We start from the raw sequence: 20,091 nt of genomic DNA, 5'->3' as shown, positions 1-20,091 counted from the left end.
GAAGCGAAAGACATTAAGGAAAAATGAGTGTGCTGAATTTCAGACCAAATTTACCTCGATGCCCCCCTAGCTCTAAGTTTGGTTGCTCTTAAAGCTGGCTTTATTCGTGAAAAGGCAAGTGGCAGTTCCATTTGTATTTAGCTAACGTATCCATTTTTTTCCAACAAATATTGATTGTACATTATTCCAGGGTCAGGTGCTGGACCCTTTGGGGCTACGTGCTGAACAGACACGATCCCTGCCTTCAAGAGGCTTATGGTCTGGCGCGGGAAGTGGACAAGTCCACTGTCCAGTTCAAGACACTGGCGGTGCCAGCTAGATCAGGGCCAGGGAGGGCAGCCGGGGAGAGACACACGAGGCCCAAAGCGGAGCCTGGAATGAAAATAATTTCGTGACTTCTGCTTTCTGTATCGATTAAGTAAACCCTCGGCGAGCCTCCATGCAATCCAGATCCTGATTTGATTACTGCAAAATTAAAATACACATTTTATGCAAAGAGGCACATGTCTGTGGTTCTATGTTTTCATTTTTGAATTCTGGACCTGAGGCCTACCTGAGCTGTTTGAAATGGTCTTTCCATGGTGCAACGCACCTCTTCTCCAGGGCTGGCCAGAAGCATAATGAGTATTAGCCCCTACGAGTATCAGTTCCTACGAGGCCCAAGTGTGCCAGACATTTCCCTGGTGTCTCCTCGGCCCTTCACCACGCTGTCTTGAGGCAGGAGCGTTCCATTCTACAGGTGAGGGAATGGAGCCTTGCACAGGTCACCCTCTCATGGTCACATGCAGGGAGCAGCACATTTCTACACCTCCCTGCCTTTGGGTCAAGGATGTAGGTTGGGACTGTGCCAATAACACGTCTGTGGCCAAGGAAGGCTTCTCAATGAGGCCCCACTGGCTCATCAATCTGAGCTGTTCCCAGAGTCACTTTGGCTGGAGGACTCGCTTTTCTTCCTGCCGCCCCCCCGCCCCCTTGCCGGCACAGGAGTCCCTCTCTGTGCCATTCTTGAAGAAGGGCTACTCTTAAGGGCCAGAAACCCCTTATCTTAGGCGGCATTGGGGCCATTCCCACAGTAATGCAGGGGAGTGTTTCTAGAAGCTGAGAACTAGAACATTCTATTCCAAATGAACCCACACACATAGGCATCCAGTGAGGCCCCTCTGCACTGCACATCTCCTCTCCTAACAAGAGTTTTCTTAAAGATGAGGGCTGACGCCCCTAAACCTAGGGTTCAGGGCCCTGATGAGATGGGCATCTAGCTAGGCACTTCAGCGTGAGCTGGTCACGCCTTCCTACCTGGGCTGGTGCCCCATTTCTAAGTCTCTCCTTCTTTTTAGAGGCCATCTATACCCTCAGCGTTATGCCCTGGCTGTGAGGATCTGTGGTTAAACACTGGCCTTAGGCGGGGATTTACTTTCCTTTCTGTGCTGGGCGGGTGCCTCCTGCCCCCACACCCCTGCCTCCCCCCCACCCCAGACCCGCTCCTCTGCCTTAGCCAACTGGCCCGTATTTCAGAAATGCTCCTTAGTACGTGAGGACTGAGGAGTCTTTGAATTATTGTTGGAATCCGAGTCTCATGGATTCTTGGTTGATCTCCTTTTTTAGGCGTCTTCATCAGACCAGTCTTCCCCAAACAAACTGGGTGCTGTGCTGAATAGTAGAACGGTTTCATTACTAGCCCAGTTCCACAAATACCTAACAATGAAGGTCTGATAGAATCCCTTTCAAACTGGGTAGAGCACGATCGGTCGGTAAACCACGGCAAAATCTTTCAGAGATTGCCATCCTTACCCTCCTATTCCCAAATTTATAAAATGATTTGCCAAAAGGCAAATTGAGTTTGCTTTTTCTGGACGATTCGAGCCAAATCATGCTTTTGAACACATTAAAACGAGATGTTAAAAATAGATGAGTTAAGACCCACAAGCTTATCAATCCCAATTCAGATCCTTCTGCACAGGCAACTTCCTGCAGCACGGGAAAATGGGCCGCGCTCTGGGCAAACGGGGCCGGCCCCACGCACAGCCCCTTCGCGCAAAGGCTGAAATTTCAGTTGGATGGCCGCACACACTCCCCCGTTCTAAGAAAATGATTTTACAGCCAGGATGGCCCGGAGCTCCAAATGGCAACTTTTCTGATTCGAGGTCACTTCCCAGGAATTTAAGAGGCAATCATTTACTCTCGACTTTCAAGGCGAACCCTGGGCTTGAAAGGCACAGTGGCGTCCAAGGCGCTCAGCTAGCAACAAGGCTGTGAAGTTCCTCGGGAGGGAGGGCGAGCGGTTCAGACACCTCGCCATCTGGACTGCGCTATCTCACGCACTTTCCAGGTTGTAAATTTCCTGGCCCGAAAGACTATTTGAAAAGAACTTTTAACCAAAAAAGTGGTTTTTTATTAGCTGAAGTACTAAAAAAGCTTTGATTACTTTGATATGGAACACTACAGCTGTAAGGCTTCACCAACATCTGATCTTCGAGGTAATGTACATTTAAGAAAACAGCAAAATTAAAAAAAAAAATCTAAGGTCTGGAAACATGGATTTTCAATTACGGTAGACGCGAACCTTATTAAATGTACTGCCCGATAGCCTGTCCTACTACACCAGCAAATCTGATAAATATCAACACTACACTAGGCTTGAGACTGAACTGGGTTTGCCACCTGGAAACCTATCACATGTGTCAGTCTGCTTAAACAGAAACCAGCTGAACAAAATGATACACACACACTCAGACACGCCGAAAACTGGATGTGAAGAACAGCCTCTCTCGTCTTTTACATTTCAATCTCCAAATTTTGATCTTTTTATTTATTCTCAAATAAAGTCTAGGACATTAACAGTTAGTACACAGGATTTTGAAATAAAACTTCACATGGCTAGAAAAATATACATCGAGGGCATATATATATATATATATATATATATATTTCATAAGAAAATAAAACTATGTACAAAATCACTTGTGCTCATTAATGCTGATCTTGTTTGACTTTTGCAATTAAGCACCACCCTAGGAACACAGAACTTTGAAAGAGAAAGCAAGCAAGCAACACTGTCTCTAACCCCCTCCCACCCCAGTATTTCATTGCTCAGTTTTGCCAGCCAGTCCGACCACTCCCTGGTGGGAGAGCGCGTTGAAAATCGTCCACAGCCTGGGAGGGTCCTCACAGTTGTGCTGCTGCTCCCAGTGCGGGAGGAGCTCTTCCTTCCTTGGCAGCGTCTGTGAGCACAGCACGCAGTTAAAGCCTGAATGGGACCCAAGGAGGGGGGCGTGGGGCCTGGGACCTGCAGGGCCCCAGGGGGCCGCTCCTGCCTCACTGGGGCCTGCCTGGGCTCCTTCAGCCTTCCGGAGGATTTCCACATCCTTCTGGGGAGGAAGGCAGAGCTGCCGTTTCAGTTTGGGGACCTCCTCATCAGGGGGACCCTGCTTGTTCAGCAGCTTTCTTCTCTCAGGATGCTGCTTCCAGAAAGGAGCAATGTGTTTCACCAGGTCCTCCTGAGTGCCTCTGCTTGCTGGGAGGCTCTCCTCTTGCAGCCGGCCCTGAATTTCCTCTCCGTGGACGTAAAGTAAATGAAACTTGATTTCAGCGAAAGACTGGGCAGTAATCTGACAGCGGCCACATTTGATTTGTAACTTGACTTCATCTGCCTGGGTGAGGAGGAGGTCTTCTTCCAGGCTTGACTTGTTTTCCCTGAAAAGGGGGAAAAGAGCCAATAGAAGATTTCACAAAAACCACAACTGGAGCTTTTCCTCTCAGATGCTCATCTTCAGGGATCCCAAACACCCCTGCGGAGGAGAAATTCAGGGAATGGGGAAACAGCACCCGGGGAAGCAGAGGCCATGGGGAACACCAGCCGTCACTCCTGCTCGGGGCCACCAGGGTCTCGAGCTCCCAGCGTCCACTGAGGGAAGGAGTGTTTCCTGTCCTGTCTCTCCCCCAGGGCGGCTAACTACTCTTTAGTGACCAACTAGCTGTCATCAACTCGAGAGCCAGGTAGCAGCAAGGGAAGCCTGGCAGGGACCCACGCTGGTTCGGCCCCACTGTTGCCCTTCCTCTCTAAGCTTGAGCACTCAAAGCAGTTTGGCCATTTTACCTAAAAATCAAGACGTACCACAGAAGACAATGAAGAAGGGGGGTTTCTTGGGGGAGGACGCTATATGTATTAATGAAAGGCACAGATGTCTGCAGTGGACAGAAATGCCCGAATAAAAGCAGACAAACTATAGAAAAGCCGGGAAGAAACAGGACAGGCGGCCCTGACTTTAACAAATGTGACGGAGGAAGACCAACTGGATAGGAAGTATGTGGAACAATTAGGACAATGACGAATGATGAGGGTCAGAGCATCTCAAGTTAGAAAATGTTTAATTTTCCTGGTGTGGGTGAGGATGGATTTCAGTGAGACTCCCCGACATGGGGTGGAAAGCGGGCAGACTGAGCGGGCCTCCCCGGCGTACCCGCTGCTCGCAGTCCTGTCTGCCAGGCTGTGGCACCACATAGCCTGCTGGTCCCTAACGCCCGAAGCCAGGACCCACACAGGGGACCAGTGACATGGGAAACGTTAATCTGGCAAAAACTGGGCAAATGTAAGCATTGGGTCTGGACACCTCAGGGTGTGGTCAATGTGGGGCACACGGGTCAGACTGTATGCCGGGGCAAAGGATGATGTTTAGATATAAATTCTGTGGCCACCCGTTTGGGGAAAATTGCTTCGTAGAGAGCACCAGGAACTACATGCAGCACTTTCCTGGTTTGCACTTCGGGTGCCCAAACCCTCCGTCCCTCTCTTGTCCCCGCACACCTGGGCCTGGCATTCGCGCCCGGCCTTACCGGGGTCAGAGCAAGGAAACACCGCCACTGCTCGGAAACCCAAGAGACATGAGATCGCTCCGTGCAGCACGAGGAGGAAGAGGTAGCTACCTTCCGACACCCTCATCGGCGAGAGGTTTTCACAAAGTCACCCTTCCGAACGCGAAATCTCGCCCTGTTCTCCAGATCCAAACCCACCCTCCTGCCAGGCCTGCGGCCCGGGCGCACTGACCTCTCCGCGGATCCGTCGGGCCTTCGCCCACTCAGGCCTCTGCTCTTGGGCGCGTCCCCCGGCTGCCTGTCTCCGGGGCAGGGCTCGGTGCTGATGACGACCCGGTGCACCTCTTTTAGGTGGCCGACGTAGACCCTGACGTGGCCGAACACCTTGGCGCAGAACTCGCAGCACACGAGCTTCCTGGGCCGGCTCTCGCCGTGCTGCAGGTTCATGTGCGCGCTCAGGCTGCCCGACCGCACGTACGCCTTGCGGCAGATCCGACAACTGTACGGCCGCCGGTCCGTGTGCGTGTTCATGTGGTCGCGAAGGTGCTGCTTGAACTGGAAGTGGTGGTTGCACACGTGACACCTGTACCACGGCTTCCTGAGGCCGGCCCTCGGGGACGCGGCGCCCTCCTGCTTCCAGCCCGCGCACTTCGGAGGCAGCGAACTGCCGAACAGAAGGTCGTGCGCCAGGCCGCCGGGGGCGGGGGACGGCAGCGCCCCTGCCGGAGCCGCGGCGGGCACCACGATCACGGGCTTCGGCATAATGCTGCGGTATTTCTTCAGAGCCCCGGGGTTTTGCTCTCTGGATTCCTGGGGCTCGGTTTTCACTCTTTCTTTGCTGTCTTTACACTTACTAATGATACATTTCCTCCTTTTCCCCTGAAATGCCAACATGTCCTCTGGGCCCTTTCGTTTCCGGACTCTTCTCTTTGCGGCCCCGCTGCTCAGCTTTGCTTTGTGGCTGAGATCCAGTCTGGCGGCGGGACGAAAAGCACCCTCGCAGGGGCCCTGCTTGGACGACGGCGGAGCAGGTGTCTTGCCAACCGTTTTGGTGGCTGCATGACAGCCTTCTGTGATGGAGGCTGCCTGGTCACAGACGGCCCTGAGCCCAGGCAGAGAACCATCGGCGATGTTCCCATCCGACGGACCCCTGCACACCTCGGCTGTTTTCATCCTGGCGTAGGGGAGGATGGGCAGTTTACCTCTGGGGACTGGAGAGATCAGCTGAACTGTGTTGCCAAAAAGAGCCGGAGATAAAATGGTCATGGCTTTTGCAAGATCGACTTGTTCTTTAAGTTTTCCACCGGCAACGGAGGAAGGTTTACTGCAGGTTTTCTTGCTCGCCAAGTTTGCTTTCCCTGGAGTCTTGGCGAGGTCCTGCTTGGCAGAGGGCTCCTCTGGCGTGGACAGTGTCAGGGCCGCAGGAGGGCTCGGATCTCCACGGTCACTGGTCACCGGAGGTGGAGATTCTCCGGGGCCACCTTGGCTAGTTGGTGCCGCCTTGCCGACGCCAGCTGGGGCTTGGACCAGGGAAGGCGCTTGCTCTGAGGGACCGGCATTGCGAGGGGGTTCAGGATGGTCAGGTGGGGAGGGGGACGTTTGGGTTTGGGCAGGAGGTATGCCACTGCCACTCTCCGAGGAGCTCCGAACGGGTTTCTTTCTTGATCCTTTGTTATTTCTCGGGGGTTGGTATCGAGGAATAGGCAGTTTAAGGTTTTCAGGCAGCGGTAGTCTGGGCTTCTGGACTGGCTGAGCTGAGGCAACGTGTGGCAGAGCGACGAGTGAAAACGTCCCCTCCTGTCCAGCAACCTGCATCAGAGCATAATTCTGGGTGGGCACCCCCAGTGGCTTAGCATTGATGGAGGGTCCCGGGTTCACCTGATCCGAGAGCGACGGAGAACGGCACGATAACACTCTGGATGTTAGGACTTTGGGCACGATTTTTGGTGCAATGGTCCTAAACTGACTCTTATTCTGCAAACCTTTCCCACTCTGAATTGTTCCAGAAGAGATGTGTGATTCGCCTGCAAAGACAATACAATATAAAAAGTCACTGTAGTGTAGCTGTCCTACTGTGGAGAGTTCACTAACCTGCAGTGCACTCCCAGACCCACCCCGGCCCTCCTGGGCAGACTCCTGTGTTCCTAAAGACCCAGCCTTAAAGTCAACTCCTGCCCACCTGCCCAGAGACTGATTGTTCTCCGCTATGGTTCCAATGCCTCCAGGATAACACTGACTGCTTTCCACAATAATTTGTCTGTGTGTCCCTACTACTCAACACAGAGCTTCTCGAGAGCTGGCCTCTGTCTTTCCCAATCTGTATTCCACAAGTTCACCTTCTCCAAGTACCTAATTCCGGTTCCTGATCTCCCTTTCCGACCCCCCGAGCTGCAAAGACTCTCCTCTGGTACGTTCTGCTGTGTATCTCCTTTATTTTAGGGACACGTCTTGTTTTCCCGATTAAGCTGTGAGAGGGGAAAGGCTGTATTTAATTCATATCCATATTTCCCACTGTATCTTCAGTGTGAAACAAACGTTTCTTGTATCAAGCTCATTTTTCTCTCACTTTCCGGACACACCATTTGACCCGCTGGCTGTTTTGCGCAGCAGAGGAATTCCAGACTGAATGCTAGCTTTGTTGCTGTTCCCCATGTGACTTGTGAATTTCTTCTCACACCTTTCAAACTGTTTATGTGTGCTTTTGCAATTAAATCACCAGCATTAAAAAGGCTGATGTGACACCTTAAAAAATGTTGAAGAAAAACAAAATGATACAAAATGATAAGATACGGAAACAGCATAAAAAATACATGAATCACATAAAAAGCACCTGCTGGGACACTAATAGGAATAATTTTAACTGATAACAATAACACTTCCTACTACTGGGACTTATTAGATTAACAGAAGACCAATTACAAGTACCTAAGAGAATAACTAAGACAGCATTTCGATGCACCGCTTCGAAGAACTGAATCATCTTTTTTATTCCCCCCGGAGACCTCAAGGTCATCAGGCCTGGCTGCGGAAAAGCTCCCCTTTTCTAAGTCCTCATTTTAGCCGAACGTCACTCCCACTCACGCTCACAAGGTACCCACACCACTCTAGGGATTGGCTACGACAGGCCCACATCCCCTTTCTAAAACGTTCTGGGCTGGATGTATTTTGTGATTTACACTTTAAATTTTAGAAAAGTAATAAGACACATAAACCAAATGTTATGGAAACACCCAGAGGGGTCTGCAGGGCACCCAAATTAAACCTCTTACCACTTCCGTAGTAAAATAGATGAGTATTTGCAAAACAGTGGGACAAATGAACATTTTTAAAATAGTCTCACTCGGTTCACGTTTTGTTTCTGAATGAGTTTTGGTACCCAACTTTTTCTGTTTTCTGAGCTTTTGAGATTTCGGAGTTGTGGATGAAGGACCGAGGGCTGTTTGGGGGGTACCAAGGACACAAAGATGAACGACACAATTTCTGCCTTGTGGAGCCGGTGATCTGTTTCAGTCTACCGAAACAGACCATTAAAACATTTTTAAAATCAGCCTAGATTTTAACGTCTACAGTTACCAAAACTAACAATTTTAGCAGAAAGCTGTTTCTTTTGGCAGAAATGACATTCCTCACGTACGTAAGTAGCACACACAGGCATAAGGGTGAAATGTATACTGACCAGCTTGTTTTAGAAAGTAATCACTCTTCGGTGATGAAGAAGTATGTTAAAAACACATTCCACGTGGCAGCTTGCACTAGAGTAAGAAGCGAAAAGATGAGCACGATGGTCTAGGCAACTCAGGTCGGGAGAATTGTGTGATCTGTTGGGATCTTTTTTAGCTGTTTCCACAAACTTTATGGGTAAATAAACAGGCCAGTCACCACACAACAGTCTCCCAAATGGGTCTGCCACATGGGCTTCTTCTTCTTACATACTTTCATTTCTTTTCTGGTTCTGTATTTACAGCTTTTAAATTTAAATGTCTTTCATTTTAAGCCTTATCTTCTCATCTTTGTAGAAGAAAGTTGTAAAGAAATATGTTACATCAGGATTGAGTTTACCAAAAGCTTAACATTATTGAGAGCTCTTGGTTGCTGAAAGACAAGGCTCATTAAATAATCACGTTAGTGATAATGGCCTTGGCATCTACACAGCAAACCAATGAGGGAGGAAGAGGAGAGAAAACATGGCATCCTTCAGCTCTACTTCATACTCCTAACTGACTAAGCACAGCCGAACTGGAAGAAAGGCTCTTGAAAAACATGTGACAATACTACATCACACAAGACACATTACCTCACTCGTTTGCTCAAAACTGTCCAATGGCTCTTCATCTCAGAGCCGGAGCCAAAGTCCTTGCCATGGCGTGAAGGGCCTCATGCTATGGGCTCCTGGGAACCTCTCTGACCGACTTCCTCTGTTCGCTACCCTTCAGCCACAGTGGCCTCTTTGGTCTTCCTTCCAGGTGCCACATACCTGCTTCCTTAGCCTTCACGCTTGCTGTGCTCACTGCCAGGACGCACCTCCTCCCTCCAGATAAATCCCCGGTATTTGCTGCAGCGTTTCTTTCAAGTCTGGTCAAGTGGCTTCTTCCCGGGGAGCTCTTCTCTGACCACCTTCATTGAAACTACCCCCTTCCTGAACTCCCCACCCCATTTCCTGCTGTAATTTTCTCTAGCACGTCGGCTCCATCTCCCGGATTACATTATGGGCCACTGCTTTCCCTCACTGCAGTGGAGCTCTTGCGGGCAGAGTCTGTCTACGTCTCCAGGGTCTAGAACAGTGTTGGGCGTGTGGCAGAAATGTCAGGATTATAATTACTTGTTGAAGTTGTAAGTGGCAATGAAGTGATTCATGGCTGAAACAAAGAATTTACACATTGAGCTTGGAAAATCATCTAAAAAAAAATAAGAAAGGGGGCCACCGTTTAAAAGCAAACTTTCACTTTTCCAGATTTTCAAAATTAAAAAAGGAGAGGATCTATGTCCAGAAAATTTTTTTTCAATTTAATTTCACTGCCAGAATAAGAAACTGGGTTAGCATCATGATAAAACCCTTTAATATAAAGGGGATCGGTGAGGCCCACTGACTAACCATCTGAGGGAGGAAGAGAAAACAGAAATTGTGCTGCTTGGGTACAAGATAACAGACAGCAACAAGCAAGCTCTGAGAAGGAACCGCTTTAAAAAAAAAAAAAAAAGACATCCACAGAGGGAAAAAGTGGGGATTAAAGAGAGAAGAAACTGGAAATGGAAAAACTGAACCTCAGAGGCAGAGAATGGTGATGTCAACATGAAGAAGAGCAGAAATAACAAAGACCAGAAGGTGCAGCTGAAGCAACAACCCGTGGTCAAGGTCACTTTAAAGTCTCTAAAGATTTAAGTTGGGAAGGGGCTTCCTATTTTTTATGACCAAGTGTAAGAAAGCAACCTTCTGACAGTGAAGGTTTCCAGAAATGAAACTAGATATACTTTAGAGAGCCATCCAAAAGGGAGCAAGCTAATTATGATGCATTTAAAGTTAATGTGCTTTGATTGATCTTCAAAAGTTTCTACGTTACAGAGGAAATAAAATCACACAGGAAGAACACCACCACTCAAAGGAAAAGGAGGCTGGCTGTGACCCGGGAGCAGAGAGAAGCCTTCAGGGTACGTGGCTGCCTCGGCGTGGAGAACGCTGAGCAGTGAGCAGCCCGGGCAGCCTGCAATGACAGTCCGAGGTTCCACGGATGATGCCTGTTGGACGGAGTCAACTCTCAAGTGTGCTGCCATTCGAAGAAGTGGATCCGGGGGTAGAACCGTTGATCAGTTGTCTTCATGATCAACAATTACAAAGTAATCACAAGAAATCGTGGGGTGAAAGATAGGGCCTTACTGGATAAATGTAACCTAGTCATGCTGGCCTGGATCTATCAGGAGGTACATACAGGGGTGAGGGTGTCCATGAAGGTGGTGTTGCGTCCCTGTGCCCAGAATCATTAATGATGCAGTGACGCGGAATGCGGTGATGCATGAAAAGAAATGTAAGGCAGGAGAAAGAGGACAAGGTCCCCAAATAGAAGAAAAAGAACCCCTAGGAATTACTTAAATATGTCCAGCAACAGGGACATCATAAAATAACCATCCAACCGTCCAATGTAATGCTATGCAACAGTAAGAAAGAAGGATGAGCTAGACCGATCTGGAATATTCTCCAAGATGTGAGCGGTATAGTGTGCTATCACTTGGATTAAAGCAAATAGTGAGATAGACACAAAAATGTATTCCTACTATGCACAGAATATCTCTGAAGGGAAGCAAAAGAAACCGGCATCGATGGTGGCTTTTGGGTTGGGGGGCACGGGAAATGAAGTGGTCAGGACAGGACACGTGCTTCTTTTCCACTGAACACTCCCTGTGCCTGGCACACAGGAGGTGCCCGCAAATATCTGCTGAATGAATGCAAGGAAAATGAAGTTTCCCTTTTGAATCTGTTTTTAAAACGGGTACCTTTTGGGGACAGTCACGGTGGATAAGTGTGTGTCTGCATAAATGAGTGTGTCTAGATTACACACGGAGTGTCTTCTGTTTTGTTTTCCTTGCCTGTTTAAGGACAAGAACTGCTAACGATGAGGGAAGTAATCTAATAATCTGACAGGCCGGGCATAACTACCACCCAAAGTTGAACACTGAGAAGTACTAGAGCTCATTACTTCCCAAGGACAATGGGAGTCCTGAGAATTGTTCTGGCAAACACTGGGCTCTTTAGGATAAAATGAAGCAATTTGCAATAAAGGTCAGTTATGCTAGAATAACTACAGGTTTTTCTTTTCTTTTCTTTTTAAAGTAGTTTGAACAATAGGAGTCCTTAGAGAAGCTGAAAATGCTGTTAACTTTTTAAAACTCTAAAACACGAGGACGGCGTGACTGTAGGAAGTCTTTCTTGGCAATGCAGCTATAACAGTGGTTTGCTCCACATGCATTTACAAGGCCTCCCCAGAAAGTGTGATCTAAAAACCCTCCCCTGTCACCTCCTGAATTATAGATCTCAAAGAACTGTGCACTAAATAATGAGAAGTAGAAATTTCCAGTGACATTCATAATTTCTGGAAATCCTGCAAAATTTCCCATAACACAGTTAAAGAGACTCACAGGACTCTCAGGCACTAAACATGGACTTTTATTAACTGAAAACATAAAAGGCTCACTCAGTAAAATTAATTTTGTACAATTATACAACGTGAAACTTAATATTAGGATTTTAAATATGGGCTGTTTTTACTACGTTAAGTGTATTAAAAATAACTATTTTGCAAAGTGACATTTACAGTTGGTGAAAAATTGATGGAACTATGGATTAAAGGAAAACACGGAGGTATGGAGTCCTTATTATGGGCTGGGATCTGTGCTAGGCCTTTTCACTGAACCCTCACACAAACGTTCCAAGTAATTATTATTGTCCCCTTTTCACAGATTAAGAAAAAATGAGACTTGAGGAAGCTAAGTAATTGCCAAAGTCCACACCATCCAGATCTGTCCCATTCTGACTTGAAGCAATGACCCTCCCCTCCTTCATCCTCCCCTCAAAGGGGCTACATAATAAACAAAGTTGTCCTAATTAACTACAAGATATAATGTTATCTCTGAATTTTAAGGAGAGGGGAAAAAAGGAAACTTGGAATAGAAATGGCTTGTCGTATCCCAAAACTTCAGTTACCATAACATGAGGACTTTCTGAAAGCCCACTCATTAGAGAGACTTCATGAAAAATTAATAGTCATTTGAAGGTTAAAGTAGATTCTTTAAAGTTGAATTTGCCCTTACTATTTACAGGACTCTCACAAGTCCAATAAGGTTGCCAGATCCTACTTGTTTGGAGAAGGTATAATGTGTGTCCTCCTCCTCCTCCAGTACCACCAAAGGACCGGTGTGTAGGCAGAGACAGCAGAGGGAAGAATGAGGGCTTGATGGTACTAAGAGACAGCATGGAAGCCAGCTTGATCACAGGCTCACAGCAAGTCCTAGACAATACTAAGTAAGACACAAGCACAAGGGCGGGTGATTCTGTAAGACAACTGCAATCATCAACTCCCTCATTTCCACTGGCAGAACCAAGGCCTGTTCTCTGGCTTCTGAGTGAAGTTCGTCCCGCTCGTCCCTTCGTTCGTTTGGGCACAGTTCCATTACCCCATGTGTTTGGGACCCCCCAGGCCTTCTGCTGAGCATGGAGTAGCAAGCGGGCAAAGAGATGAGAGTCCCTGCTCTTGAAACAGGCTCCCTGGACCTCAGCTCGGAACACAAGTGCTGTCGAAGTCTAAGCCACAAAAGAGCCAAACTTTCAGATGTTGTTTAGGTTTTAATTGTATTAAACTGAAAAACCCTATCTTTAGCTTTATTTGCTGTCATCCCTATTCTCCCCCTCACTTGGCTTTCAAATGATAAATTCCAGTTGGGGTTCAAATTGTTTCCCAAGATGGTCTCTGGTTAAAACAAATAAGGTAAAACCCTGGAGAAGTATGAGATAAAAGAAACAGCTCAGAACACAAGGGAGCTCAACTTAATTTTGTTGAAAAACCTATAAACACGTTGAGCCACTGCCTACCCTCTCCCCAAGGCACCGCCCGGCCTCTGGGGCAACACAGTCGACAGGAGTTTCTTTAGCACTGACTACAGGGCACACTGTAAAACGCGCTGGCAATAGGCACAGAGTGGTTTTGTGTCTAAGGACTTAGGATGCCAAATACCATTTCTAGTCCACTTATCTGGAGCACTATGACCTCCTAGAGTCAGTATGGCTAGGACCCAGATTTCAGGCAATCTGATACGATACAAAGGAAACAGGCACTTCCCCAATCGGGTATCTCGTGTTCGGAGTCCAGTGTTGTCTGCTCTGCTTGCACACTTCCCCGCTCTGCAAACCAAGCTCTCAGCTAACGCCTCTGCTTCCCTCCTGTAACACCCCCCGTGACAGCCAGACCCCCTCCTTGCAGCACAGGCCAGTGAGAGCTGTCCTGCCAGACAGTGAATTCACTGCCTCACTTAGGAAGAAAGGGAATGCTTGCTTTCTGAGCACCGGAGTTTCCTTACTTCCTAGCACTTATCAAATACTTCACATGCACTAGGTCATTTCATCACCACAAAAACCCGAGTTAGAAATTTCTGTTAAGGGGCGCAGTCGGTTAAGTGTCCGACTCTTGATTTCAGCTCAGGTCCTGATCTCCTGGGTCAAGAGATGGAGCTCCACATCGGGCTCTGTGCTCAGCAGGAGTCTGCTTGGATATTCTCTCCCTCTGCCCTTTCCCCGCTTGTTTGCCTGTGCGCATGCTCACTATCTCTTTCTCTTACATAAATAAAAAAATCTTTAAAAAAATTACTGCTAAGTACTTTTTCTAGATCAAGATTTCGAAGCTGGTTCAGTAATGGTGCTGGAACTCACACCTTGGCCCGGCTGACATGCTGACTGAGCTATTATGCAGGGTGATGGCCTCTATCGTGGGCGCCAGTGAAAACACGGGGTTTGGGGTTCAGACAGATGTGGTTTCAGCTCCTGGCTCTGTCTCGGGAAAGTCACTCTCTGAGCCTAACTGTCCTCATTTGAAATGGGCATAAGAACATCTTGCTGCAAAGATCACGGTCAGGATTAAATGAAAAAAGTGCCCACGAAGGTGCCAAGGTCGTGTCTACCACAGTTAGATGCTCAGCAGACATCCGGTTTTCACTTTCTCTTGACAAGAAGTATGAGGTCCTTGACAGTTATTTTTGGTGGGAAGAAAAAAATGCACAAATCTTGAATGCTAATCATATGGAAATGGTACTGAATCCTAAAACTGAGGTTTCTTTCTTGAGAGGTAAAGAAAGGAAAGGGGAAGAAATGGCTATTACTTGTGAATAATGGTCCCAATAAAACTGTAAAGCATTTTTTCTTTCACGCCACTCTCCAACCACCTCTTATGGCAGCTTGACCTTCCCCACATCTCATCTATCCTACCACCCCCTCTTCCTCCTGGCCCCCAAGTTTTCCATCCCAGTTGACAAAGTGCTAATCAGATGAACAATTACAGTGAATAGGAGTTAACATATGTGCATTTTAAAGAGCTGTTTTATGGGGACACTCTTCCCTGCTTTTGTTTATATTGAGTATAGATGCTAATTGGTGTTCTCAACCCTGGCCAGGAAGAAAGCCACTCCCCTAGTAGACTCTTCAGGGGCAGGGGTGAGCCCAGGTCTCGGTGGCCCTGGGAGGGAAGGGGCCTAGAGCAGAACTGGGGATGCTGGTCACAGCTCTGCAGGACCCTGAGAGCAACAGCCATGTGATTTTGCTATTCAGGAGGGAAAATATGTGAACTCTCAAAGAGGATAGGGACAGGTCAACCGCAATTCTGAAAGCACTTTCTTGTAGATTTCAGTGTTTTGGTGAGTAAATCATTAAGAAAAAAGTTTAAAATACCTTAAGAAAAGACAGAAAGAAAAGGTGAGCACCAAAAGAGGAGCCCATAAAATTGAATAAATTAGACATGTAAATATATCAGGAAGCAAGAGGAAACAAGCATTCTTTGTGGAAGAATTTAAAAGCCAATTACCTAAAATGTTAATGGCAATAAAAGGAAAACTAATACAATGGGGTTTGTTAAGTTCAAGTAACTAATTATTCTTTTTGGACCACATAATTCATGTCCCAAATGAAAAGAAAATGTGAAAAGCTTTATCATTTAAAATACATTTTAATAATCCTCCATTTCAATGAATTTCTCCTTCATTTTAATTATCAGTCCTTTTATCAGTCCTTATTTCTGGGAGGAATTTTTTATTTCAAGCGCTCTGGATGAAAAGTAGTTGAGAACTATATGAAATCTTTTAATTTTTAATACATTTAGAAAGATAAAGTTATTAATCTTTTTGGCCAAAAAAATTATAACATGCACAAGATTTTATTCATTATTACAAAACAGTCTCTTTTGTGTCTTAACCCAAATCTAAGAATGACTGAGCAGCATGAAAATGTAACTAAAAGTTTATGATCTATGGGGGACACAAAGCAAGACAAATAGAAACTTTCGAAATGCTTTCTTAATCCCATTCTCCCATTTTTTTCTTATTGTTAATATTAACTAGAATTCTTAAGATTCAGTGGGCTCACATAGTTGAAATTCAGAAGACCTTCATAACTGAACTCCATCCAGGTAAAGACAGCACATCGCTTCATTTGATGTCCTACCCCTCCTAGCAAACACCCGTGCACACCGTCTTTCCAAGGAGATTCCAACATTTTCTGAGTCAGTGGTTTTTCAACACAATGGGTGGGCAAGGAAACATCTCCCACAAAAGAGCTTTTATAAGCTGCATGGATGTCTCATGGCGAGAACTCTTCCACCAACAAATTAAAAACGGGCCCCTTCTTTTTAATCTTATATTTTAATATCAGTTGGAACGGCTAAGTATCTGGAATGACTAACAAGATGACAGTTGGTGAAGAAAACCTTTTCCTTAGTGGGATAAACAGAAAGATAAGGTTTCAACATGAGAATGTGCAGTCAGTTGGAACAATTAAACCCGGACACATGCAGACGGCTCTTGCCTATGGTCAAAATACCATGATTATGAAACCAAAGTGGCAAAGATCACAGTATGGTTAAAAGCAAGGGACTGGAATCACAAAGATATTTTGATACTGTGATTTCAAGAGTAGATTTACTTTATAGAATGGGCATTTTTTAAGGACCATGCAAACTGCATTTTAAAAAATGAAGTAATTGTTCCACTGCTTTCTGGTACAGTTTTACGGATGTTTTGTTTTCACTTCTGATTTATCTTCAACTCACAGTGATTTATAACCCTTTTTGCTGCAAGTTTTTCTCTACCTCAGCTTTTATGTCAAATAGTTCATGATTTGTAAGTGCAAATGCATAGGACTGTGTAATCCTTTGTCATGTGGATTATTATTCTCTAAAACTCCTGTTTGGTAAGTCCTGACTGTTAATTAATTCTTAGTCAAGACACACCCTGATTAATATAGAGAAACCACCTAGACTACTGACACACTGAAAAAAATAAATAAAGACAATGAAGCAGCAGGCACCCACTGGTACTGAGGTAACTGCATGGGCGGTGGCTACCTTTGGGAAACTGACCAGACTGCTTGTGTAGGAGTTAACCGGCAAATACAGATTCTGAGACGCAGCTGACATAATCAGATGCCGACCTGAGCTACTAGAGAGAGGAAAGCATCAGAGCCGGAAAACTGTGGGACCACTTTGGAATCCTTTCTTTGTGAATTCTGCTCGGCTTCTCCTCCATCAACACCTTTACTGTTATTTGGATGGCAATGACAAAGTCTGGTTGAAGGAACATGTACTCTCATCTACATGTTAGAAACATGTCAGAGTTAACTCTCCATCTTCACTGAAGAGATGCAGTGATTATGCAGTCCACCTGTGTTCCCTTTTTCTTAAGGCTCTGCACGTTTGCATGTGTGTGCACGTAGGTAGATGACCCCTGGTTCTGGAACTGGCCTACTGGTTGACCATCCATGGACACTGCCAGCATATGCTAGGTTCACCCCACTGCTATCTTTGTACAGTACCTATCCCATCTGGTCCCACACTGTGCTCTCCACTCCCACTGCTTGCTGCCTAGTGTTGAGAAATCCAACCACTGTGAGCACTAGACAACATTACGAATTTAAAGTTCCCAGAGTCGAAATGCAGACCTATTCCACAATCTGTCTTTTATCCCTAAGAGACTCCCTTCTGTTCCTCACTGAGACTAGCTCAGGTTTCTGAACTTTCTGAGGCACTCTCCCTCTCCCCCAACCCTACCTTATCCCTGTGTCTCTCTTTCTCTCTTGCCAATGATTTTTGGCATTGACCTTGCAATGGACGTAATGTTTGTATTCCCCCCAAATTCGTATGTTGAAATCCTAATGCCCCAGCATAATGGTATTAAAAGGTGGGGCCACTGGGAAATAATTAGGTCATGAGGGTGGAGCCCTTAAGAATAGCATTAATGTCTTCATAAAAGGGACCCCACAGAACTCTTTGCCTTCTTTCTGCCACATAAGAATACAATAAAAAGATAGCAGGTTGTAACCCAGAAGAGGGCTCTGAAGGGGAGCAGAATACATGACACCAAATATGTTACTTTGACATGTGGATTATTTTGAGCTGAAGGCAATCCAGACCCAGAAGACTCAAGATAAACTTTTACCTCTTCCTAACTACCTAAAAGAATTTTGCTAGGGAGCCTGGCTCGGAGAGAGGGCTATTACCAGAGATAACTTTTAACCGAATGCCCTATCTGTATGACAGGGCAAACATCTAATTACTAAACATCTGTTCTTCTTATCATCCTATGAATTACCCTCCTCCTCTTTGGAGCCCCAGGCCCCTATCTCATTCCTTAGCTCAGGATGGCCTATAAACCTCAATTGCCCAACTTGTCTTTGGGTCACACTGTCTTTGTGGGGCCTCCATTTAGACATAATTAAATTTGTTTTTCTCCTGTCCTATGTTAATTTTATTATTAGGTCAGCCAAAGAACCAAAAAGGGTAGAGGGAAAATTTTTCCTCCCCAACAGCTGTCACCAGAATCTGACCATGTTGGCACCCCGACCTTATACTTTCAGTCTCCTGAATTGTGAGAAATAAATTTCTGTTGTTTTTAGCCACTTATTCTATGGTACTTTGTTACAGTGGCCTGGAGTGACTAAGACCTTGTGGACAAAAGAGAAGTTATTAAGTAGAAAATCATTTACTATTCCTTCTTTCTATTCCTAAAATCTAGTATGTAATTAAATTACATAAATAAATTTACCTATTCTGGGGTGACGGGAAAGGAGGGAGAAGCACTGTTACTCTAAATATACAATTCATCTACCTCAAGTCCTGAGACACTAAAATGTGAAAAAATGTGCATTTTAGAGTAAGGAAATGGGAGTATTTCCAACCCTGTTCTGCACCCCATGTTTCTCTCCAGGCTCCTCATGCTGCCTCAGAGATCCTCTACTACCAGTGAGCTCCCAGCCTTCCCTGACCATCCTATCTAAAAGTACCTGTTCAGCCCCATGCGATCACCTGCTGTTTCTTTCTCTGCTTTAACTGTCCTTCATTATAATATTATATTAGCTGTCTCCTCCTGCTAGAATATAAGCTCCAAGCAAGAGAAGCTTATTTTGTTCGCTGCCAAGACCTCAGTACCCAGATCAGTATTTGATACACAGCCATCGCACAGTATGTTATTCACTAAATGAGTGAACTATTGATGTTCAACTATATTGTCTTGCTTTCTCCTTTGCTTTTGCTGAACACAAAAATATAAAATCCAAAACACCAGTAAAGAGTATTTGGGCTCTATCTCCTCTTCAAGCTACTGCCCTATCTCTTTTCTTCATGAGAAAATTTAATAGTAGTTAGTGTATACGGTCTCTGTCTACTCATCAACTTGTATTCATCCCTCAATCCCTTATACCCTTAAAATCCATTGTGCAGTACTAAAATGTCCTCCTGTCGGAGTCAGATTGGGCGCTTAAACTATATCTCACTTAATCCTCCACCAACTCTCAATATTAACATCTTCAGTCTACAGACACGGAAACTGAGTATTTCTTGTAAGGGCACAAGGCTGGTGAGAGTTAGATAGGAACCCAGGTCTGTCTGGCACCAAAGCTGTTCCCCTTACATTCCAACACACTGAACTTATTACTAAATGTTTTGCAATTTATCTGTTCAGATGTCAGTCTCCTCCAGTGGCTGGTGAGTGCCACATAATAGGAATCCATAGTATCATTGCTGGAGAGGCAGTTAATACACAGAGTGATTCCCTTCAGTGTCCTGGCCACTCTTGCCTGGGTGGCCTTCTTTTACAGAGCTTCTGGTGAGCAAATCAGGCTCACACCAAAATGTGACTTCTTTAAAGCAACAATTACACAATTAATTTAATGACACATCCAAGTACTGATTTAAAGTAGTTTTTTATCATGAGCAAAAATGAAGAAAAAAGGTCATTACCAAGGTCTTTTATAATTTTAGAAATAACATAGATTTTCTAAACCTATACCACTTGCTTTTGAACCTGAAGTCATTGAAGAACACTGGAACTGAATGAAAAAGTCCAAAAATGTTGAAAGAATTTCTGAATTCCTCATGTGGCAAGTCCTGCCCCTTTAATAAACTTGATCAAACATCAGTGCTGTGGCCTAGGGTTTGGATCTGGGGGATTTTCGTTTTTTGGTTGGGGGCGGGGAGAGGGAGTTTCTCAGGGAAAAGCAAACAAATTACATCACATATAAGAAGGAGGGCAGAGGTCTGG

General features: G+C 45.7%; 1 protein-coding gene across 5 annotated transcripts in view; it reads right to left on the bottom strand.

Annotated features, from left to right (window-relative positions):
* Positions 1–2,773: 2,773 nt before the first annotated feature.
* The window catches only part of ZNF438 (zinc finger protein 438), a 172,107-nt gene continuing 154,789 nt past the window's right edge, over positions 2,774–20,091 (bottom strand). For 4 of the 5 annotated variants that reach the window (XM_057304628.1, XM_057304627.1, XM_057304626.1 and 1 more), the window contains 2 exons: positions 5,045–6,836; positions 2,774–3,693 (listed from right to left, as the gene is read on the bottom strand). In XM_057304628.1, coding sequence (XP_057160611.1) covers positions 3,084–3,693; positions 5,045–6,836 — 2,402 coding nt within the window. In that variant the 3' untranslated portion in view covers positions 2,774–3,083. Of the gene's footprint in view, positions 3,694–5,044; positions 6,837–8,488; positions 8,565–20,091 lie in introns of all 5 variants that reach the window. The other variant, XM_048219356.2, reaches the window with a different exon arrangement.

Source organism: Ursus arctos, unplaced genomic scaffold (assembly GCF_023065955.2).
Source record: "Ursus arctos isolate Adak ecotype North America unplaced genomic scaffold, UrsArc2.0 scaffold_30, whole genome shotgun sequence".
In the NCBI taxonomy this organism is placed as follows: Eukaryota; Metazoa; Chordata; class Mammalia; order Carnivora; family Ursidae; genus Ursus; species Ursus arctos.
This window is presented reverse-complemented; position numbering and strand designations above follow the sequence as displayed.